The sequence below is a fragment of the Hemicordylus capensis genome, chromosome 2, assembly GCF_027244095.1.
Source record: "Hemicordylus capensis ecotype Gifberg chromosome 2, rHemCap1.1.pri, whole genome shotgun sequence".
NCBI lineage: Eukaryota > Metazoa > Chordata > Lepidosauria > Squamata > Cordylidae > Hemicordylus > Hemicordylus capensis.
Window position 1 is genome coordinate 369,089,788 of NC_069658.1, and position 24,898 is coordinate 369,114,685.

Genomic DNA, 24,898 nt, shown 5'->3' on the forward strand with positions numbered 1-24,898 from the left:
AGACAAATGACTTGCCCAAGGCCACAAACCAAGTACAAGACATGTATGGAATCTGAGCTTCAGACACCAAAGTCAAAGCTAAACATGAGCCAGAAGTGTGATGCAACTGCTAAAAAAGCTATGCAACTTGGGCTTCATTGACAGAGGCATATTGTCCAGGTTACTAGAAGTAATAGTTCCATACTATTCTGATCTGCTCAGACCTCACTTGGAGGTTTTCCAGATGGTGAAGTAAACCACTTTGAACACAACCTTAGGGTTGTGCACAAACTGGTTTGGCGCCTCCTTTGGGAAGTGCCGAACTGGCTCGAGCACCCACAACCAAACCGGTTTGGCATGGCAGGAAGCGGTTCCCTTAAAAAAACCAGGTCCTTACCTGCTCCACTGCTGCCCCACTGCTTTTCCAGGCATGATGCTCACTCTACCATCCGCGGCGCTATTCCCTGCAGCCTGCGCACAGCATTAGCATGCACATGGCCACCATGCATGTGCCTGCATGAGCTATCCGTACACATCCCTACTGCTGATTCCTACAGGCGGTGTTGATGGATGGCCAGATAACATACAGCCGTGTGTGTGTGTGTGTGTGTGTGTGTGTGTGTGTGTGTGTGTACCAATCACTTTCAATCTGTGAGAGATGCTGCACCTTCTTGAACTACATTTTTACTATCTTGAACATGGAGGGCAGAATATAATAGGAAGAGGAACAGTGTGTGGACAGATTGAATGCAAGTTGTGAGATGTGATTATCTGTGTGGACAGTGATGCAGGAAAAGTTTGACTCCAGGGGTTACCACCGCACATGCCCCTTTACTTCCACACTTGGGCACACCTTTCTGCATCTCTGTTCCTTTGTGCACAGTTATTTTCTGGTTCTCCTCCCTGCATGATGGTCTCTTGTTATCTGTCACTGTGCTTTTAAAAAAATCTAATAGTTCTAGTACTAGACCACTTTTCCACAAACATACCATTTACCTCCATTTATTTTTGATAGAGTCAAGGGAGGGTAGGGTGGTTTTTGTGGGTTTTTAAAAAACATATGGGAATTGGTTCTCCGTTCCCCCAGGGACCAAGTTCCATTAGAGGAAATGATTTCAGGAAGTCATTAATTAAGAAGCAGCAATGTTGCTTCTTAACAGCTGCAGTGAATTGTGTGTTTTTACTCATTCAGATATACCAGGCTCTGCAACTAATTCAATCCCTTTGTGAAGATCAAGCCTCTCACCCCACCACCCCATTTCCAAATCCTTTGCCTGTCTGTACTAAAGCCAGCAGCACAATAGATGCATGTTTGCTTGGAAATATTCAGTGTGACTTGCTCCAAGGAAACAGTGTAGTGAAGTAATTATTAATTAAGAGTAGTGATTATTAATTAAGAGCAGTAATGTATTGAAGGTCTAGGAGTTTAAACAAATACTAGCTGGGCCAAACGCAGAGCATCTGTGTCTCTAGTTCTCCCCCACTTGCCTGCTGCCGCTGTTTTCTTTGCCTGCTGCCATTTTGTTTCCCACCTCACCCTCAAGCCTGTCCGCCACCACCACTTTCCTCTCCCCCTGCCGGCAGCTCACTCGCGAACTCTTGCGAGAGCTGCCACACATGGAATTTGCGACGGGTACACCTTATAGAGAAGTTAGAAGATTGGGTGGGAGGCATCCTCCAGATCTCAGCGTAACATAAGAATGAATGGGATGTGCACGGAACCACAGAAACATGGTCTGGCACTGGGGGGAGTGTGTCTTTAAGGGGGGGCGGTAGTACTTCCCCCCCGCTCTTCCCCCTCCGGTGCTGAAGTTTCCAAAAACATTCTTGGGGCGGCAGAGTTCCTCCCTGCCGCCCCTGCCTCCGTCGTTGTCTGTAAAGGGTTAAGGTAGAAAGAGCTGGTGGCACACATGCACCCTTCGCATGTGAGGCATGCACGAGCGCGCGCACCGCGAAGGGTGCATGCGCGCCACCAGCTCTTTCTACCTTAACCCTTTACAGACGACGACGGAGGCAGGGGCGGCAGGGAGGAACTCTGCTGCCCCAAGAATGTTTTTGGAAACTTCAGCATCGGAGGGGGAAGAGCAGCGGGGGGGGATAAGTACTACCACCCCCCCTTAAAGACACACTCCCCCGCCCTGCCAAACCGCTGGACCGCCGGAATTCCGGACTGTTCCGGAGGCCTTTTCTATGGCCCCGGACCGGTCCATGAACACCATTACTCCAGAGCTCAGCGTAACATAAGAATGAATGGAACTACATAAGAGGGGTGGATCTTTCAGTGTACCAGAAGAGTGCTGTTCTGCCAAAAAGTGGGGGGGCAAGGGGAGTGATAATGGTGGGCAGGAAAATGGAAAAGGGGAGGGACCGAAACCTGCAGTCTTTCCTAACTCAAAGCTGCTGTGTGGATGGGAAACTTCAGGGGAAAGGTAGAGTAAGAGTGGACACCCAACATTAATTTCCAATGTAATTTAATTGCAAGAGTCCACTGAACCTCTCCTTCTGTCTGAAAAGTGTCACTGTGTCCAGCTCCAGGCACCGCATTTGAAGGAGGACATTGATAAACTGGATCAGTTTCAGAGGAAGACAAGAAAGATGATGAGGCATTTGGAAACCAAGTCCTGTAAGGAACTATTAAAAGAACTGGGTTTTTAATATACAGAAGAAGAGACTAAGAAGAGATATAATAGCAGTCTTCAAATATCTGAGAAGGGCTTTCATATAGAAAAGGGAGCAGACTTGTTCTCTGTTGTTTCTGAGGCAGAACTAGAACCAATGGTTTGAAATGACAAGGAAACAGATTCAGGCCAGATGTTAGGATAAAATTCCTAACTGTAAGGGCTGTTCAACAATGAATCAGTCTGCCTTGTGCAGTGGTGGGCTCTCTTTCTCTAGAGGTTTTCAGACAGAAGCTGAAAGATCCTGGATGGCCATCTATCAAGATTGCTGTAGCAGATTCCTGCAGTGAATTAAGAGCAGATTCCTGCTGAATTAGAAGAGCTTCAAGGCCCTTCCAGATCTAAAAGTGTACTACTGTATTTTGTGTTTCAGAACATTTATTTGTTTCCCCATTTGCTGCTTAAGCATGATGCCCATTTCACAGAAGGCAAACTAGTTAATTTTCCATCAGTGCCAACCTCAATCAGTTATTTTCCAGTTAATTCACACATACCCAATTTCCCATTCAGATAACCTCCAATAAGTCTCCCTTCAATTAAGCCCCAAAGCATGGATTTTCCCTGTGCCCCCAAGCCTCAGAAGAAAGGTTCTATTTTGTCTGAGTTCAATTTCCAGTCTGTCTGATGAACAGCACTAGGTGACTAATGGGAGCTGATTATTGAATTGAATTGTTTATTTTGATAGTTGATCAGAATTACAGAAAAACCCAATAAAGAAAATCAAAAGAAAAAGATCACTTTAAATCCATAATTCAATAGTAGCACTACCATTAAAACTATACATTAAACCGATACCCACTTCCGGCAGACTTTCCCAGCTATTGAACAAAATTTGGCAACATTTAAAGAAATTTCATCAGATGTATCAGCTAAAAGCAAATTAAGAAGAAAATTATCTGAATGGTCTGGAAATTCTTTTATGATGGGTAACAAATAGTAATCTCAAATGTCCCTATAAAAATTACAATATACCAGTACGTGTGCTGTCGTTCCTATTCTCCCGCTGGTACAAGGGCAAAATCTTACAGCATAAGGTATTTTATTGTACCTCCATTTTAGTACGGCCGTTTGAAGTGCATTGAGACGAGCTAGTGTTAGAGCTTTGCGATACTTGAGGTTGGGAAGAGTTATTATAAGATATCTAGCCAGATTATTATTGACACCTTGGTTTCCCAAGATAACACAGATTATCTTTTCTGCCTGTCTGTTCCTTAAAAGGAGGGACTTGGAGGGCACAAAAGATGTGAGCAGAATGGCAGCTGCTTTCCAGTTAGAGGGCTTATAATCTCTGAAAACTGCATGAGAGGCCACCACTACTTAAACCTCTTTTAGCCAATTAGCCCACTAATGACTTTGGAAGAGCTCACAAGAAGCCACCCTCAGAACCAGTGTTCCCTTGAACAAGGATTCCCAGCTGCTGTTGACTACAGCTCAAGCAAAAGCCATTGCAGCTGGCGATTCTGGGAGTTGTAGTCAACAACAGCTGGGAATCCCTGTTCGAGGGAACACTGCTCAGAAGATGATTTTAGTGTCAAAGTTGATATAGAGTTCTGGAGAACCTGAAAGCTTGCTTAATGTGTCATTTTATTTGGTATTAATAAAGAAGATCGTTCATACAACCAGAGTGGGGAGGGCTGGGGGGAAGGCAGGATCTTACCTGCCTTCCCCTAGACAGTCCATCCGCTTCCTGGCTCCACTGCTCGTGTGCCCACTGGCACAGCAGCGGACTCCTCCAATATCCCACTCCTCTCCCTGGCTGCACTTTCTAACTGACTCTATGGCTGCCACTCCCGTCAGCCATTTTAGCAGTCACGGTGCTCCAGATGAGTACAATGTGAGGTAGAACAGGCTCCGTTTCCCTTCTTCCTCACTTTGTACCCACATAGCAGATCTGGGCTACCCAGGTCTGGAGCAGCTGGGTTGGGAGACCTCCAGCTGGCCCAGATGACACAAGCTGCTTGGTTTAACTTTCCTATCCAAGCAGCTTGTATCATGAGAATGGGCTCAAGGTATTGCTAGAAAGTTGGACTAGAGTTGGACTCTACTTCTATAGGATCCAATCGAATAGAGGAAATTCCGCCTTGTGACGTTACATAGGCACCTTTGAGTTGGCCAAGGATATGGATACAATTCTTTCAGGCATGGGTGCTGCAACATGTTACTTGGACCCTTGCCCCTCCTGGCTGGTTAGAACAGCCAGTGGGAATGTTAACTCTTGGCTATGGGAGTTGGTTAACTTCTCATTATGTGAGGGTTTTGTGCCAGCAGCCCTTAAAGAGGCGATAGTTCGCCCTCTCTTGAAGAAACCCTCCCCAGACCCTGAGGTCCTTGACAACTATAGGCCAATCTCCATCCTCCCTTTTTTAGCGAAGGTGTTGGAGAGGGTTGTATGTGCCCAGCTTGAGAGGGTTTTGGAAGAAACTAGCTACCTCAATTCTTATCAGTCAGGTTTCAGGCCTCGGCATAGCACGGAGACAGCACTGGTCGTTCTGGTAGATGACCTTCTTTGGGACCTTGACAAGGGTAGTGCCCCTCTCTTGGTCCTTTTAGATCTCTGAGCAGCTTTTGACACCATCAGTCATGCTATCCTTCTTGACTGCCTGCGTGGGTTGGGTATTAGGGGCACTGTTTTACAGTGGTTCCATTCTTACCTTTGTGGGTGTGTCCTGTCAGTATGCATTGAAGGCAGGTGCTCTAACCCATGGCCACTCCTTTATGGAGTTCCCCAGGGTTCAGTTCTTGCCCCTGTCCTTTTTAACATTTCTATGAAGCCGCTGGTCAGGTCATTTCCCAGTTGGGGTGAGATTTCATCGATACGCTGATGATACTCAGCTGTATATTGCCATCCCAGACCATTCTGGGGATGCTGTTTCTGTGCTTACTCAGTGCCTGGAAGCTGATAAGGTCTGGATGACTCAAAGCAAGCTCAGACTAAATTCCATTAAGACTGAACTACTTTTATTCAGCCCTCGTACTGGTCAACAGTTGGATGTGAATCTTTTTTTAGATGGGGTGGCGCTGCCCCCAAAGGAGCTTGTTAGTGATTTGGGGGTTCTTTTAGACTCACGCCTCCTGCTTGAACAGCAGGTGGCGGCTGCAGCCAGAAGTGATTTTGCCCAGCTTCATCTGGTTCGCCAATTACGCCCTTAGGCACAGATCAGCAGGCACTAAATCATGCCCTTGTTATCTCCTGCTTAGATTATTGTAACACGCTTTATCTAGGGTTACCGTTGAAGATGATTGGGAAGCTACAACGGGTCCAGAATGCAGCGGCTCACCTACTCATGGGTGCCAGAAAATATGACAGGGTGACACCTCTCCTGCAGTAGCTGCACTGGTTATCCATTCGCTTCTGAATTCCATTTAAAGTCCTGGTTCTTACCTTCAAAGCCTTGTGGGGCTTGGCGCCTGTTTACCTACAGAACTGCCTCTCCCATCCAGTTACATCCCATCCTGTTAGATCATCTCAGATGGCTCTTTTGTTGGTCTCTGATTTTTGAGAGGTTCAGAGTTCTAGGACCCACGAAAGGGTCTTTTCGGTTGCTGCCCTACTTCTTTGGAACTCTCTTCCCCTTCAGATTCGTCTAGCCCCTTCCTTACTGATCTTCAAATCTCTATTGAAGACTTTTTCTTTTTCACCAGGCTTTTGCCCTGTAGTTTACTTTATTTGTTTTCCATTCACTTCTTTAGTTTTTAATTTAGAATGCAATCTTTAATGTTGCCTTATTTACATGTTTTTGTACACCGCCCGGAGTCTTTGGAGTGGGCAGTATATTAAATGTTTCAAATAAATAAATAAATAGGGCTGCAGGTTTACCTAAGAACAAATACAATGGAATGTTAATAATTGTTTTTCTTCAAGCATCATTTTACAGACATTGTTACATTTTATTAAGGAATTGAAATGTGTCTGTCTTATAGTTTAGTCCCTTCAAGGGGAACATTAACGTATCCTCCAATTACCTTTATGTGACCAAATCACTTCCACAGCTGGAACCAGTGTTTTAATTGAGCTGCCTGGGGCTTGATACTTGGAATCCGATTTTGAACCTCTTATTAGAGCCCTGGAACTAGCATGCCTCCAAGATTCTTCACTAGGCAGGACTTGTTGAGGAAAAGAGTATCTTCATTTTTTCATTCTGTATCCCTCTGTATTTTCCTCACTGTCAGGAGCCACTAGACAAGCCTTTATTCACATATTCCAGATTTCAGGGCTTAGATGTGTTGCTTTTGGTTGGTAGTTCAGTTGCGCCCCCCCCCCATGAAAAATGGAGCTAATATAGGAAAAGAAAGGTGCTGAGGTTCAAGCCATACCTCTCTAGTCACATGTAGTGAAGGAAGGCACTCTGAAAATAAGATATTATGAGGAAAGTAACAGTTTCATCTTACTTTAGGCAGAAAGAAATAGACACAAGGTGAAACAGTTTTTCAGACACCTTTCCCATTACCTGCTTCTCACTCACTTTTCTTGTGCTGCCAGAGCTTTTAGGCTGGCCTTTATACTCCAGCACCCAGAGTCTTTTGAGAATGTGTTCTTGCCTTCTCCACTGAACTTTTGTAAATATTTTAAACAACAGTATGGCAACATGCTACGCTTCCCCCATTGCCTGCATTCAATGGAATAACTTGCTGATATTTCTGAATTGGAATTTTCAGAAATATTTTACAAGGGCTAAAACGCAGTTGGGACTGACTATAGCTCTAAATGGGTTTCGCAGCAGAATTGTAACTCATTCAGCCATCCCCCTGGACTATGATGAAATTGAATGTAAAGAGGGCGAACATAGATTCTTGTATCACAGAGAACTTTCAGATGAAGACCTTTCTGTTCACTCAGGCCTTTTAAAATTGAGTGAGTGTGTGTGTGTGTGTGTGTGTGTGTGTGTGTGTGTGTGTGTGTGTGTGTGTTTAAAAGTGTTTAAATTGTTGCTTTTGTTGGTTTTGGTGTGTTGATTTGATGTGTTTTATATGTTTCTATTTGATGTGTTTTGTGAGCCTCCCAAATAACAATTTGTTGTTGTTTTCTGCAGTTAGCTTAATGCTAGAAAAACTGTGTTCTTTCTTAAACTGTTTTAAGACAAACACTCCTCTGTTAACTAAAATGTGCTCCACTTTGGAGGTTTGGCCTAATGGCTATCTTTAGTTTAATCAAATGATGTAAAATTAGAAGGAATTGCTACCCTACAGTTTGTTTGCTAGATGGGCAGCAGCTGGTTTGTAAGGTGTCAGGAATGGCAACCATGTTCTCTCTAAGGCGTGCGCATGTGCTTTCGTTCACAAGTTTTTAAATGTCCGCTCAGTTTATTTTAGTTCCAGCTCAGATTGAATCAGGAAGGCCCCACTCTGAATGTACGTGCGCACACACTGCCTTGATACTGCCACCCAGAACAAAACTCATTCCACACAAAGATGGAAAAAAACAGAGGGAACACAGAATGGCAAGAACCCACCTCAGGATCTTTCTCTTTCCTTTTTACTCAGAAGCAATGTAGAATTTAAGAAAAGTCTGAGCTTCTTTTGGGATTCACTTCAAATTCCTTCAGCCGTATGTCTTGGAGTAGAAAGGTCAAAGATTGTATTAATGTTTTCCTGGGCACTCAGCGTAATGTCAGGTAGAAGTCAGTAAATATCCTTTAGCAGAGATTACATTAAGTATATTGCCATTTATCACTAACTTGGAAAGAGAGGGAAATTAACTCACGAACCTCCTGCAATCAAACCAGAGCTGTTTTATCAGGAAAATCTTGCTATGGATATTCTATGGTTAATGGAAAATTTAAAGCTGAAAACTTTAGCATATAGAGATATTTTATTGCCAACATTTTCAAAAGACACTTTCTGTGTTGACATTTTTCCAATTTATATATAAAGCTTTTGGGGCCTTTTATTGTGTTTTGTTAAATCACTGTTAAGTATTTATGTTTGAAGACTAGATTTTTCTTTTTAGCACTCTAGTTTGTTGATTTTAGGTTTTGTAAGAATTTAAGTTAGGATAACAGTTATGATTATATCTGACATTTGCAGGACAGAAATTTGTATTGATTCTTTTCTTCACTGGATAATTTTCTTCTGTACTGTTACTGGAATGTTAAAACATTTTAAAATGGGACTTTAGAGTCTATATCTTTTAGGAGAATATCCATTGTCAATTTAAAGGAATGTAATTCAGCCAACTAATGACTCATTTTACCATCGACCTTGAGAACTTGTTTATACTCAGTATTAAAAAGCTTTAGCTTTTGTTTTAAATTTTAAGTTATTGAATTTTCTGCCGGATTTAGAATTAGAAGACAACTAGCTGATCTGGCGCAGAGCATCTGCACCCCTAGTTCTTGCTGACTCTCCCCACCTGTCAGCCCCATTTAGTTCTCCAGTTCATTCCCCAGTTCATTCCCACCCACTCCCAGTTCGTTCCCACCCCCACACTCCCAGTTTGTTCTCCCTCGGTGGTCAGGCTTTTCCTCCCCCCCCCCCCGCCACTGCTGCTTCTCCTCCTCGCCACTTCCAAAAATCCTCAGTTTCAACCACTAACTGTTCGCCACCACCTTTCTTCCCTGCCCACCTCTGCTGCCGTTTCCCTGCCAGGCCAGCATCCACTGCCTTCCCCTCCCCCTGCTCCGCCTGCTGCTGTTGATGCTGTTTTCTTCCTGTCCGGCCGTCCTCTTCCCCCCCACCTGCTGGCTGCAACGCTGCTTGCTGGCATTTTGTTTCCCTGCTGGCCAGCTGGCCAGCTGCTGCCACCGCCACCATTTCCCCCCTCTCAGCCATCCTGTCGCTATCCCGAACTCTCGCGAGAGCTGCCATGCATGGGATTAGCAATGGGTACGTTTAAGAGAATTAAATATATAATAGAACTCTCGCGAGAGCTGCCACAGATGGGATTAGCAATGGGTACATTTAAGAGAATTAAATAGATAGATAGACAATGCACTTTAAAGGAAGTCCAGAAGCAGGCTATTAATTTGATCATTCATTGTCAAACAATTCATATAATATACAGAGAAGGCCATCATGTGAAATAGGGTTGCCAACTTCTTTGAAGAGCCATTAATAGCTTCATTATAAGCAGAAATTCAACAAGTATAACTTTTCCCAACACATAGATGCTGGAAACTGCTTGATTGTTGCTTGTTATGCAAAAGATAAGAGAGTTTATTTTTTACATTTCTTCTCTGCCCTCATGGCTCACCTTTTGCCAGATAGTAAGAAAAACTGTTTGTTCATGTTGGAGAAGACAGTCTGTGTGGTTGTAGGCTGTTCTGGGCTTTAAAGGCCAAAACCAGCATTTCAAAATGAGCCTAGGATCACTTGGAGCCAGTGATAATCTTTTAACACTGGAGTGCTGGAGGTCCAGTTTATAGTTTGGCTGACAGATTCTATACAAATTGAAGTTAAAAAAAAGACAGAGGACATCTCCCAGAAAAAGTTGGTGACCCTGACATGAAATGATGTTAAGTGTGTTCCCTTGTAAATATATTTCATTTATTTATTTTTATTTATTGTTGAATTTCTATATCGCCTTTCATTAAAAACAACCCAAAGGCGGTTTACAAAAGTTAACAACATACAATAAAAATGACAATTAAAATATTAAGCTAAAAATATAAAACAAATCTAATTTAAAAACTATAAAATACAAACATAAAAACACATAGACACAAGAATAAAAATATATACTGATATAAATATACTGATACTGTAGTTGATAATGATGGGAAAGGGGAGCAAGGAGTGGGGGGAGAGGGATTCTGCATAAGCAAAGCAACAATATACACATTTTATATACAGGTAGTGCCTGCTTCCAAAAATGTAGACAAAGGGTACACAGTGAAGGTCAATGGTAATGAGGTCTATACCTATCAGCAGGCACATAACCAATTTTATGAACAGCTTTCATTCTATAATCTATATCATATTTAAAGGTTGCATAATAAATTGTTTAAGGAATCATTAAATAGTCTTACACATTACTAAAATGTGAGTGTCCTTCCCTTTAAATTTATGGAAGCATTAGCTTTTTGAATATCTGAGACACATGTTGCCATCTAGATCTCCGGAGAGAGCATGGTGCTACTGTATCTTTACCGGGCTTCCTTTAGCTATGCTGAAAATCTTGAACCTATACGTACGAGTTGCCACCCAACTAATAAAGTGGAAGCAGTTTCATTTGCTGGCTCGCTATCCGGTTTCTAAAGAGACAGTGGGATAATTTTTTCTTAGTGTTCAGCTTCCAGTTTCAGCTAAACGGCTTCATTTTCTGCCTGCAATTCAAGCTGGGAACATTTTTAATTACTTCCAGTACTAAGCACTGTCAACATAATAACTGCAAGTGAATAAAGCAGGTGCACATCTTTTCAGAGCAAGAAAAGGAGGACTTTGTAAATCACTTCTGGATCAACAACATCTCTTTGCATATGATTACATGTTTATCGCTTTCTTTTTCTTAATCATTGTTTTTGTATTGATTTCAGTTGTACAGACACAGGGCCTAGATACTTTGCCACTTTGCTGGTTTTCATCCTGAATATTAAAATAGAGGAATATATTATATGTTGTATGTAGACATTTCATTCTCTTCTTGAATTTGGAAACAAAATATGGCCCTAGTACCTGCTGTTTGTGCCTCAAACTCCATATGACACTCAGTTATGTCAATATTTTCCCACTGGGATTTTCTTTTTCTTTTTTATCCAAAACTACAGCAGGAACAGGAAGCCTTATTTTGGATCAGAATGGGCATTTTCTGGAGGAATGTGTGTGATCACTTTCCCTTCAGAATGGTGGGTTTTTCTGGAGGGGTGTATGTGATCACTTTCCCTAAAATCTATTTTTTTCTCATAAAAATTGCTTCCTTGGAGCTTCTTTTTGCCCAGTGAGATAGAATTGACCGAGATTCTGTGCAGTTTAACCCTGTGATCAGCTGTTTATTAGTAAAAACAGAATAAAATATTTTAATTGAATAGGTCAGGAGCTCCAATCCATGGATCCTCAGATGTTATTGGACTATAATGCCCATCATCCCCCGCCATAGTGGCAATTGGCCATTGTAGCTGTGGCTTATGAGAGTTGTAGTTCAACAACATCTGGGTCCCTAAGGTTAGAACCTCTGGAATAGGATAAGTACTGTAGATGAATTGTAATAAGGCTCAAAAGTATACTAGTCAGGAAGATGCTTGGAAGGTATAGTAAAGAAAAGAGTGAAGTTTACATTTGCATTAGTCTAGGAGCCAAGCACATATTTGTTACATGTACTTATTCTTTGTGAAGAGAAAGTTCATTGCTTGTCTGAGAAATGGTATGAGTACATTCTTGTGATGACAGTGAATTCTTGGATTTGTATAATGCTTCTTGTGTGCAAATCAATCACATTATCTTGATGTAATCTTTACAACAACCTATATTATTATTGCTGAGAGGGTTTAACTTGCCATGGCCCAGCCTATCACAGCCCCTGCTGAGGACCCTGCTCCTGACCTATTCAATTAAAATTAGCTTTGGATCTTGACATAAGATCAGAACCTGAGAAAGTCTCAGAGCTGAAGTCCCCCCCAAGGTTGTTCTCTCAGGGCCTGGCAGCACCCATGGAACCAGACCCAACAGAGAACTGGCCTTGCACATACCCTCACCCTAATATCTTCATGCCAGCACCAGTGCCAGACTCCAATTTAAGTCTTACACACTCCAAGCAGGGAGGAGGAACTCAGGAGGGGTTGTCTGAATCAATTTGGTGTCAAGGCAGCTTGTTCCCTTAGACCTCCCTGGGGTCCTGCATACTGGCCTCACCTCGCCTTGCCTTGCCTTGCCTCATGAGCAACCAGGATAGGGCAAAGACATTACATTGGTTAGATATGAGCTAGGGAAGTCCTGATTTGAAGCTCAGTCTCCTGACTACTGTGCTACACCAGCTCTCCAGATTACAAAGAAGTTAAAAATCTAGGTAGGTTTAAATCTAGGTTAAATATGTATTTAAAATGTAATATTCTGATAAACCTTATCCCTGAATGTCAAGATATTCCATAGACGGGACCAATGCAAATAAACAGAACTAGGCTCTGTATTCAGAAGGTCTGGAAACCAAATGCTTTAAACTATAAAAGTTAGAACTTATCAAGCAGCCTTCAGTCTTCATTTTGTGACCCTGGAACCCAAGTCTCATCTCTTAAATACACATTTCTCAGAATGCATTTCCAGGGAATTTAGTGAAGGGAATCAATCCATGGTCAAATGTGTGAACACATCCATAATGATAACCAGTCATATTACCATGCTCCTGGATCCTCATTTCTGCTCTGCTCACAGAAATGTGAATGAATCACAATTTTGCTGTAATTACTGTCCAATCAATACTATTTCACTTTGAGGTCCAGGTAAGGGTTCCCAAGAGATTGCAAAGCAAGGATATGGTGCCTACAAAGTATTATCTTGTCCTGCGTATGAAAACTGCTGACAACAGCTACTTTGCACATGTTGTTGGGTATGTGTGTGTATGTGGGTTTTCCTTTCCTTTTTCTTTTTATGCACAGATGGAGCTATGGCTATTCCCCCCCCCCTTAGATATGTCAAATCAAATGCAACTGAATATCTTGAAATGTGTTTATATTTCAATGAGTTTTTTCTAAAGTATATGTTATGAATTCCAGAGGAATTGTTCCAAACAAGGCAGATACCACTTATTGTAGAACATTTTAATAGTTTCACTGGAACCTAGCCCAAAGTGAAAACTTGAGCACTGTTTCTAATTGGTTGGCCGAGAGTTGTTAAGACAAGCTTTGGCTTTATGAATCCAAACACAAAGTTGATTCTGGTCCAGCTCCCATTTTAAATTCTCTCTTTTTCTCGCTCTTACACGCACATACAAATATTGCTATTTCTTATTTAATTTCTTATCAAAATAATTCTTGGAGTGCTAGATATGTTTGCAATCCTAGATCATTTACAGATGTTCAGATATTACATTTACCCTTAGTCAATTGTACAGATCAGCTTCATTCTTCTCCATTCCTAGAAAGTTTTAATTTTGGTGGTAGTTCATCCTGTCCCAGTTTCATTTTTCTGCCAAGCTGTTTACATTCTGATTTGAAATGATTGGATAGACCAATAAGTAATATGCAAGCAACACTGTTTCTTCAAAGCCCAAACACTATCTTTTTGTGATGCTCTACTGCCACCTAGAAATGAAGTGTTAGACTGCATCTTAATGTCATACCATGCAACCCAACTTCCCAGAATTGTCTCTCTCCTACTTGTAGAGCCAGCAAAAGTTTCCACCTTGCTATAATTTGTCTTAAGATAACAACCCATGCTTTCAAAACACTGGTATTGAAAGCATTTCCACTTTTTGCTGTAGGTTGGCATTGTCACTCTGGAGACTGATCTAAAGAATGTATTTGCCTGTACTTTTCGGTAGTGCACAGAGCTGAAGAGAGAGCAGTGTGCTTAAATCCTTGACACTGGGCTGCTTTCTCCTCTTGCATTGTTTTTTGGTGGATTCGTTAGAAGACCACCTGATTGCCAGTTGAGTTCCCAGTTAAGAAAACCTTGTAAACGTGGGGAATAGCCCGCCCCTCCCCAGCATGCCCTGCTGGCCCAACTGTGAATGCACTGTTCAATGTCTGTGGCTTTCTTCCCTTCATCTCTCGCCAAGCCACTGTCTCCAGCTGTCTCAGTCGATTGCTGACTCCTCTACAGAAACAGCGAACCAGGCTCTCTAGGAAAAGAATAATCACATAAGTGCTTATCTTCTTGAAAGGAAACCCTTTCTCAGAATCCAGAGTTGTCTTTGGTGGGGTACAACAATCACTGATTTAACAAATACAATTTATCAGGCTTGTCTTAGAGTATTAGTACTGTGTTCTCTCTACATTATCAGCCGGAGCTAAGCACTTTTCAGCCCCATTGATTTCAAAGGGGAAATAAAGCATAAGCTTAAATCTCTGTCATTGAAGCCACTGGTGCTTAATAGCAATAGCAATAGCACTTACATTTATATACCGCTTTATAGCCAGAGCTCTCTAAGCGGTTTACAATGATTTAGCATATTGCCCCCAACATTCTGGGTACTCATTTTACCAACCTCGGAAGGATGGAAGGCTGAGTCAACCTTGAGCCCCTGGTCAGGATCAAACTTGTAACCTTCTGGTTACAGGGCAGCAGTTTTACCACTGCGCCACCAGGGGCTCTGGTGCTTAACTCAGTGCTTAATTCAGAATAGATTTGTATCCTTGGTGTCTTATTCTCTAGAAAGTGTAGATGTGCTATTTCTATCTAAGAAAAAAAAGCATGTAGTGACCAATATTCAAAGAACTAGATAGGTGCATGGTCTAGTTGTGCAACTGACTTTTCCCCCTTTGAACAGCTGCCACACATCCCTTCCCCTGTTATATCACAAAACCATATTTGAACCCCTCCATCCACCCTCCATCAAAAGCAGTTAACTATGTGTCATACAGAGCCTGGTGTTCAATAAGAGCGGGCTTAAATCTCCTCAGATTCACAGAACTAGGTAGGGGATCCTGGCAATGGACATCACACTAGCATTTTACATTGTGGTAGGCTTCACATATCACTGGCAGTTGTTGAGTGTTTCATTACCTTCCCATATGGAAGGTTATTTAATAAATCCAGGCAAAACCAGTAAAGGATCTGAGCTATGCACTTTGGAGTGACTTCTATCCTCTTGGACAGAAATAGTTGAAATGTGAACTGCTGTACCGTGAATTTGTGTTTTCAAATAGCTATAATCCATCCCCATATGTTTCAGCACCAAAGCACTTAATTTCTCTAGCATTCGCTTTCATTACATCCAGGTCAGTTTAATCATGTCCTGTAATCATTTTTGATTGTTAGAATTTATATTTTAAATTGTATTATTTTTAATAGTAGTAGCAGTCGTGTCTGTGTGTGTGTGTGTGTGTGTGTGTGTGTGTGTGTGTGTGTGTGTGTGTGTGTTTAGAATGTGAGCCCTTTGGGGACAGGGATCCATTTTATTTATTTGTTATTTCTCTGTGTAAACCACCCTAAGCCATTTTTTTGAAGGGCGGTATAGAAATCAAATCAAATAAGTAAATAAATAAGTGCCTAAAATGTTATGAATGCGGGAGAAACTCATTACTTGTGGGAGTGGTGGTTTTCAGTTCCTTGCTTACTACTGCAAGTAACAGAACCATGAGTAATGGCGCATTATGGCTGTGGGGAAAGGGGGGTGAGGTTCCAGGGTGGAGGGGGAAATCCAAAAAAAGGTCCAAACCAGCCCAGAATGGTGAAAACACTTACTGTGGCATGCTCTGCAGGTCTCTCGTGTGCCCAGGAATGTCCCCCAAAGGACAAAATGCCACCAAAACCTGTGAAAAATCACCTGGGGGGGGGAGTCAAATTTTTAGAAGAAATGAGCCACAAAATGTCTCCTTTAGACAAAATGGAGGGCAGAAGTGACCTCCGTGGCACTTCTGGTCCTCTAGGAACTGCGGATATGTGGGTTTTAACCCTATCATATCCATGGATACTGGAAACCGGTTTCTATTAGACACCCTGCAGAACCATCAATAATGAGATTTTTCTGTACTGTACAAAGTTTAAAAAATAAGTCAAGCCCTGCCTGCAGGTTTACAGTCTAATTAAAGACAATAACTCTAAGGAGGAAAGAAAAGGGAAAATAAAAATTTTAGAAGAAAAAGTGCCTTTCATCTTGCTGATGGGTGGGGGAAGGGCCAGAACTGAAGGCAGCGTATACTTTTAACTGCCAGTAAAAGCCACTGCTGCCAGCATCCTGCACGGAAATGAGCTATGTGCCTGACCGCCACTGCTCAGCTGGCCAGTGCACACGCACGGCAGCCGTTTGAGGAGTCAGTCCTGCAAAAACGACTGGAAAATTTGTCAGGTTTACCTTTCAAATGGCTGCTGCACATATGCATCAAGCAACTGAGTGGCAGGGCGGTGTGCACGGCTTATTTATTTGCTTGTTTGTTTGTTTAAAATATTTATACCCCGCTCCTCCAGTACACTACTGCTTGTTGATAGGGTGGGATGCCAAGTAGCAGCAGGAGCTTTTACCAGCAGTTAAATGTATTTTTCACTTTCCGCTCTGCTTGCCCTGCCCCAGCCTCCACCAGCTGCCACTGCTTACCAGAATTATGAATTATGTTACTAAATATTAAAACGATGAACACCTTTAGAGCAGGCAAGCAATTAAATTCTATATATTAGCTGTTTGGTGAAGTGGGCAGGCAGAGTAGTGTGAATCTAGTTGCCCTCCCCTGTTCTCTGTCCCAAATTTTAAAGAGGCTCCATAGCTCTAGGATAGTTCAATAAGGAAATGCAAGGCAAACAGTACAAAAAGTGGGGACTTCACCAAGTCCATTACCAATTAGAGCACTTCTCTGCATGGCCCCACAATGCTTTGCCAGTCCACAAGTGAAAGGCCAGCACCACAATTAAACGTTGTCAGAAAAACCTCCACAAACAAGATCATTAGAAAGGTTGGAGAGACACACTGGAAAGCAATGGTTTGCGAGAAAGGGTCGTCACAATACCTGTTTGGGTGAATGATGTCAATTCCAGAGATACTGTGCTAGTGTGAAAGTATCCAGAATATCGCCCTTGCAAAAATTAATATCTCATGTTGGCAAATGATTGTCATGTTTTAAAGTGTACACCTATCCTGTTAACCCAAACCCTAATTCCCAGTCATTGCAGCTATATATTAATGTATGCTAATTACATATATTCATTCTGTTCTGCATTCATATTTTCTTATGGAGCTAATGGAGGTGAAATTAAGCAACTGTAATCCAAGCCCAAATAGCATAGCTAAACATTTCTTCCTAATCTCCTTCTCTCTCTGTTTTCTCTGTAGTGTGGAAACAGTAAACGATGGGCAGTTTCACAGTGTGGAGCTGGTAATGTTGAACCAGACCTTGAACTTGGTTGTAGATAAAGGTGCTCCCAAGAGCCTTGGCAAACTGCAGAAACAGCCAGTGGTTGGTCATGACACCCCTCTCTACATTGGAGGTGAGTTCAGCTTTTTGCAGAATTGTAACGGGATCAAATCAAACATGACATTGGGAGATATATGAGCTGGTCTCCTGCAGTTTCTTAAATAGTAAATGCTGTTGTCAGGAGGGCACAATTTGGATCAAGGCAGCTGAAGTCTTTTTGTTTTGTTTTTAACGTTTCCTCACACACACACACACACACACTCCGTTAAAATTCTGAGTTCACACTCCAGATCTGCTTTTTGCCTTGCAGGGGAAACAGAATCTGGGATAGACAATCCAGATTGGGGAAACAGCACAGAACAAAAAGCATGGGAAAACCCTCCCCAAGTGCCATGGCCCCAATCTGAATCTCTCTCTCTCTCTCTCTCTCTCTCTTTCTCTCTTTCTCTCTCTCTCGCACACACACACACACACACACACACACAGCTGCATTTATCAGATTTTAAAAAAACAGATCTTCCAAGTATCACTTCTAGTTTGGCCTTGAGTTTCCCATTACTTCTGCAGGTGTCCATTCCATGCAACAGAGATTTCCTTGAGATACAGATACTTGAGGACATTAAAAATGAAGGTTCTTAGATGTGCCTTAGAAGAGGTTATTGCTGTCTTATAAGGGCATGGCTACATCATGGAGTAGATGACTTTCTTCTAGTGTTCACTGACTACTATTCCTGTGATCATGTGTGCACATACCATTTTGAAGTAACTAAGCTGTCCTATGTATGGGCAGGATTATTTATTTATTTGTTTGTTTGTTTATTTATAAGACGGTATAAGAGCATTTCCACACTTCAGAGCTTTTTTCAATGACCTTTAATACGCAGTTAAAAGTTTAAAAATATCTGAGAATTGAGGATGTGCTATCAGAGCACTGAGGATGATGTCTTACATCAGAACGTTAGCTATTTTGCTACATCTGTGGTTTCATTTTTAAGTTTTAAACTTTTGAATATATTTTTTATTTAAAATATTTCTATACTGCCCAAAACTTGCACCTCGATTTCCAATTAAAATCATTTAAAACATCAAATCAATTAACAATTACAATAATTTAAAACCCAGTATTGAAAATTTTAAAACTATAAATCTAATTAAAAGCCTGGGTGAATAAATATGTCTTCAGTGCCTTTTTAAATGTTGCCAGAGATAGGGAGGCTCATATTTCAGCAGGGAGAGCATTCCAAAGTCCAGGGGGAACAAAGGAGAAGGCCTGTTCCTGAGCAGCCGCCAAACGGGTTGGCAGCAACCACAGACGAACCTCTCCAGATGATCTTAACAGGCGGTGGGGCTCATGGCAAAAAAAGACATTCTCTTAAATACCCAGGGCCTAAGCTGTTTGGGGCTTTATAGGTAATAACCAGCACCTTGTATTTTGCCCGGAAACGTATCGGCAACCAGTGTAGCCCTTAGTTGTCTACTGCCAACCAAGATCATTATTTAAAGAAAGAAAAGAAAAGATCCTTAGCTATAATTTCAGAGCAGTACATTTGTAGCACACAATTGCAGCAAACACGTGCCGCCGGAAAGATGCACTAGTTGCCCAGCAAACAATCAAAAAGTAAACCAGATGAGAGAGAGAGAGCCGGGGAAGAGGGAGATTTCTCATCTTGTTACCCAGCAACATTTTCTGCTGTGATGGACACAAGGCAGAATGGAAAAAGTGAAGGAAGGCACAAGGAGTGATTAATTGATATGAAATCCCTGCCCGCACACGTTATTTTATTGTTTCAGGATCAGGGTAGAGTACAATATATCCTCAATATATATCTTGTGAAGCAGATGAGGTTTAGATATCTTGGGTGCGAGGTCTGAATGTAGAGCTCAAGCTACTGAGTCCCATGCCTCAGCAGGTTTTAATTCTAAGTCTCACGTGTTCAGGAGCTGGTTAGGCAGGGAGCTCAACTGTCTAAGCTTCATGTTCAAACTTCACACTCTGTTCATTCAGTATAATATTTGGGGGGTTTTTTAAAGTTAGAATGTCTTGTGAGTTTGGGTATTTAATCTCGAAAAGTGCTTTCATTTCCATCATTTTTAAAAAAATATTTAAAATATTTATACCTCACTCCTCCAGTACACTACTGCTTGGGGCAGCTCACAACAATAAAATAGATACAATGTAAAAAAACCTAATAAAATGAACCAAATTAAGTAAACAAGTTAAAAGTCCAGGCTAAAACCACAATCAGAATTAAGTTTCAAATTAAAAGTTATTTTAAACACTAAAAATTAAGAATTATAAAAACTAAAGAAACTACCAGATATAACCAAAGATGGAATATTAAAAAGCCTCCTTTAAAAGATGTGTTTTTAGTTGTCTTTTTAAAAAAACATTGAGGGAGGGAGCATGGTGATGCTCTTCAGGGAGGGTGTTCCAAAGCCGAGGGGCCACAGCCGAAAAGGCCCTGTCTCTAGTCCCTGCCGTAGACATTACATAGGCATATGATGTCTACATGATATGGGTGCTTTCCAGACTGTGCAGGAGGAAGTGGGTTAAAATCTGACAGCTAGCCCTAATGTTTTGAAGCCAGTTAGAGCTAGATGCTTCGGATTTTACACCACTTCCTCCCTTGCTGAGGCTTTGAGAGGAGAGAGAGAATGAGCGGGGGGAGAGAGAAGGGAGGAGGAAATAAAGCAACCCCCACTCCTGGATCTGCATACACGACACTTTCCTGGGGAGAAGAGGAGGAGGGGGTGGGTGACTAACAGCTTTCCCTCACCTCCTTTTCCCTCACCTCCCCTCTCAGTGAATTTGCACAAGGGCAGTGGACCCACCAGTGGACCCGTGCCAACAAAAATAAATAAATCAGCAATTGACACACACACCTCTAAAAGCAAGCCACACTTCTATAGCTGCAATGCTATGCACTCTTACCTAGGAGGAAGCCCATAGAACTAAATCATTTACTTCTGAGTAATCAGAAAACCAGCTACTATATCATGACACACATACAACGTGTTAAGCTTGAAACATCAAGATAAGATCCAAAACGGGCTATGGCTATTGGAATGCACCCTGCTGCTTCTGTATGCAAGATGGTTTCAAAACCCAGATCCTATGAACAGACAGCAAGCCTATACATAGTAAAGTGATTTCAAGCTGCCATCTGGAAAGTCCCCTGCTGTGGAATGAGGCACAGAACATAATACAACTAGCCATGCTCAATGAATGATGGCATGGGATGGGGCTGTGGGAGAGGAGAAGAAACTAATCATCAGCCCAAACATACTGTGTGACTATATGCTTGCTTAGATTATTTTTTGCAATATTGTTATGTTTACATAATGTTCTTGGAATGCAATGGAAGTGCTCAACAAAGTAATACCCAAGATGCATCTTGACTTCCTTTGTAGGCATTCCTACATCCACTGGATTGTCTTCATTGCGGCAGGGTACAGAGAGGACACCAAGTGGTTTCCACGGCTGCATTCATGATGTCCGCATTAATAATGAGCTTCAGGATTTCAAGGATCTCCCACATCAGTCAGTTGGGGTTCTTCCTGGGTGCAGGTCCTGTAACATCTGCAAGCATGGCATCTGCCGCTCTATTGAAAAGACAAGTGTTGTTTGTGAGTGCCACCCAGGCTGGACAGGATCACTATGCGACCAAGAAATTAAAGACCCCTGCCTCAATAACAAGTAAGTTTCACCTAATGTTGTTCAAGGAACAGGGCAGAGAATGAAAGAGTTTTGCTCAATTAATGGGCATACTGAGAAGATAAGGATCATCTGTTAGTGCCACCCCCACCCCATCCCAAGCATATTGAGATGAATAAGATTTTTATCTGAATATTCAGGATGGTAGACAAGGGGGTCTTTGATCGGCACAAAATGCTGTCTTGCAACTACTCCCCTCAGAATTTAAAGGGAATGAGAACTGAAGAAAGCAGCATGCTTGATGGAAGCCTCTTCTCATCACTCTGGCTATCTTTCAAGGCTTGCCAGGGAGCTGAGCAACAAGAGAAAACTGCCAGCAAGCAGCCTCCTTTCCTTAACTCTGTTTTGGAAGCACCAGGTGGAAGCATCCTCGTCTTTGCAAAGCTCTGGCAGAGCACAGAGTGAGGAGCCAAGGCTGCCAGCAGCCTTCCTTCCCCACATGGCACCTTTCCAAACCTTTGCAAAGGTTAAATGGGAGCTCTGCACCACACCCCATTGGACTCCTTTGCAAAAGGCTTTGCAAGGCTCAGAAGGGACACTTCCAATCCAAGCTTTGAAAGGCTCTGTGAAGAGGAGGGAGAGTTGCCAGTACACACACCCCTTGAATGGGCTCTTCTAAGAAGTTCCCTTGTGCTCCTGTGCTGCAGACTACACAGTTCCACTGTTAGCATGGCAGGGGAGAGATTTCCACCAATCTCCCCCTCACCCAGATACACTTCCTGCGACCCAGAAGTAGCCCCCTGAGCGTCGTGCCACAGTTCTGTAGACAAAAACCACTCTTCTCCTTATTTTTAGGTAATTCACATGTGTGTCATATCAAGCATCAACTTAGAAGAGGCATTTCAAAACTGTGTGTGATGTAGAAGGGGTATGCCTCTTCTAAAATGGTGGTCACCATCTGCAATTTTTGAAAGAAGTTGTACTAAAAATAATACAGATCTCTAGGGATGTGCACAAATTGATTTTTTTATTTGATTTGTGCCCCAAACAAATCACCCCTGATTTGTTTTGTATCCAAATCTACCCCTTCCAAATCATCCCAGATTCTATTTGTATTTGATTGTGATTCAGACTGATTCAGACCACTTAACAAGGTCCTAAGTGCACCAATTTTTGATGGTGGGTAGGTCATCTTGGGTGCCATCTACCACCCAAATTTCAAGGCTGTGGGACACTTGGTTTATTTTTAATATTATTATTATTTTTAGTTTTTACTGATTTTGAACATTTCTGCCATAGGAAAAAATGGGGATTTGAAGTTGCCATATCCTAACCTTAACATGGACCCCCAGCTTTCATTTAAAAGAAGAAGAAGAAGCTAAGTTCTAGTCCTTGTAGAAGTGGAGTTATGGAGCAAAATGTGCACTCACTATTTTTCAAGTGTTTGGATTCTTTGGTGTATAATAACTTTTCCTCATAATGAATCCCTATGAGGATTCATTGCACGCCTTCATTTTTTCTGTTCATTTTGACTGTCACTGGACAGTGCCAACTGTCAACTGCCATGTGCCAACTACACCCCCACCCCGCACCTGCAAGGCAGTGAGGTATTCATTTTAAATTTTAGGAATATTGAAATGTTTAGATTCTTTGGTGTCTAATAACTTTTCCTCATAATGAATTCCTATGATGATTCATTATACACCTTCGTTTTTTCTGTTCATTTTGACTATCATTGGACAGTGTCAACTGTCAACCGCCATATGTCAACTACACCGCACACACGCGCGCACACACACAGAGGGGTACTCAGTTTATTTTTAAGGTATTTTTGAAGTGCTTCAGTTCTTTGGTGTCTTCATTACATACCTTCATTTCTTCTGTTCATTTTGACCCCACTGCTTTGCAGTGTTAGTGGCATCCCATGTTCCAACTACCCCACAACCCACAAGCTACTGGGTACTCAGTTTATATTTTAGGACTTTTTGAGGTGTTCAGACTCTTTCGTGTGTAACGAATCCTCATAGGGATTCATTATGAGGAAAGGTTATTAGACACCAAAGAGCCTAAACACTTGAAACAAATCCTAGAACATAAATTGAGTAGTACCCGACTGCCTTGCAGGTGGGAGTAGGGTGTAGTTGGCACATGGCAGTTAACAGTTGGCACTGTTGAAAAGACAGTCAAAATGTTATTATACGCCAGAGAATCCAAAACACTTGAAAAATAGTGACCACACATTTTGCTCCATAACTCCACTTCTACAAGGGCTAGAGCTTAGCTTTTTTTAAAAAAATGAAAGCTGGGAATCTGGGGAATTAATAGGATGGATCCAAATCTCAAATCGATTTGAATCAAATCAGGCACAATTCGATTTGTACCCAAATCTAGCCCATGGACCACAGGGGTGATTTGTTTTGTCTCCAAATCACCTGAATCAGCTAGATTCAGGTACAGATCAATTTGTACCCAAATCAATTTGCACATCCCTACAAATCTCCCCCGCTCCAACAAAATCTTCTGCCCAATTAATTAGAACACCTTTTTCATCAATCAAAGGGTGTTTATTTTTAAAATCAATTAAAGTTGCAACTCTAGGGTTGTTAGGCCATTTTTGTTTGGATTGGTTTATTTCTAAAATGCCAATAAATAATAATAAATAATAATAATAATAATAATAATAATAATTATTATTATTATTATTATTATTATTATTATTCAATTTCTATACTGCCCTTCCAAAAATGGCTCAGGGCAGTTTACATAGAAAAATAATAAATAAATAAGATGGCTCCCTGTCCCCAAAGGGCTCACATTCTAAAAAGAAACATAAGACACACACCAGCAACAGTCACTGGAAGTACTGTGCTGGGGGTCGATAGAGCCAGTTACTCTCCCCCTTCTAAATAAAGAGAATCACCATGGTAAAAGTTGCCTCTTTGCCAAGTTAGCAGGGGGTTCTAGGAAGCTCTACATTATTTTCAAGAAGCTGGATGTTGGAGGGAAACTTAACGAATCAGAAAAGAAAACCTATCTGTGAGAATGTTAACTTTACTGCCCAACTCTACATTCAGTCTCAGATCCACTACTTAGCACACACTCTTTCTCTTTACCTTTTGCCTCCTAAGGTGCCTTCATGGTAAATGCATAGCCAGCAATTCTGCTTACACATGTAAGTGCATAGAAGGTTATCTGGGCATGTACTGCGAGCGAAATAATGATTCCTCCAATCCCTGCAGAGCTCTGAAGTGTAGCCATGGACAGTGTAGGATCTCAGCACATGGGGAGCCCTATTGCGAATGTGATCCAAACTACAGTGGAGAACACTGTGATAGAGGTTGGTATTGCTGCAATGTATGTGATACTTGTTTGACTCTGATCTGTTTGTTCATTTGCAAAGGAACACAAGTAGTTTTGGAGATTTTCTCTCCATTCCATGACCAATTTCTATTTATAGAGATTACACACACACCTTGAACACCACCACTGATGCACTTTCACTGATAAGAAATGGATTTCTGATGTCTACAAATGCCACTAAAACAGCTGCTGTTTGTTTCACGTATCTAAAGATTACCAGAGAGCAAGTACATGTAGAATCTAAGTTTCATTCTCATTTCCTGCAGCTGATCTACACTGCTGCGCATAAGCTG

At 41.8% G+C, this 24,898-nt stretch overlaps 1 protein-coding gene across 6 annotated transcripts in view; it reads left to right on the forward strand.

Annotated features, from left to right (window-relative positions):
- SLIT3 (slit guidance ligand 3) overlaps positions 1–24,898 on the forward strand; it is a 731,964-nt gene that overhangs the window by 700,371 nt on the left and 6,695 nt on the right. For 5 of the 6 annotated variants that reach the window (XM_053288108.1, XM_053288110.1, XM_053288111.1 and 2 more), the window contains 3 exons: positions 17,509–17,663; positions 21,002–21,287; positions 24,374–24,582. In XM_053288108.1, coding sequence (XP_053144083.1) covers positions 17,509–17,663; positions 21,002–21,287; positions 24,374–24,582 — 650 coding nt within the window. The remainder of the gene's footprint in view (positions 1–17,508; positions 17,664–21,001; positions 21,288–24,373; positions 24,583–24,898) is intronic. The other variant, XM_053288109.1, reaches the window with a different exon arrangement.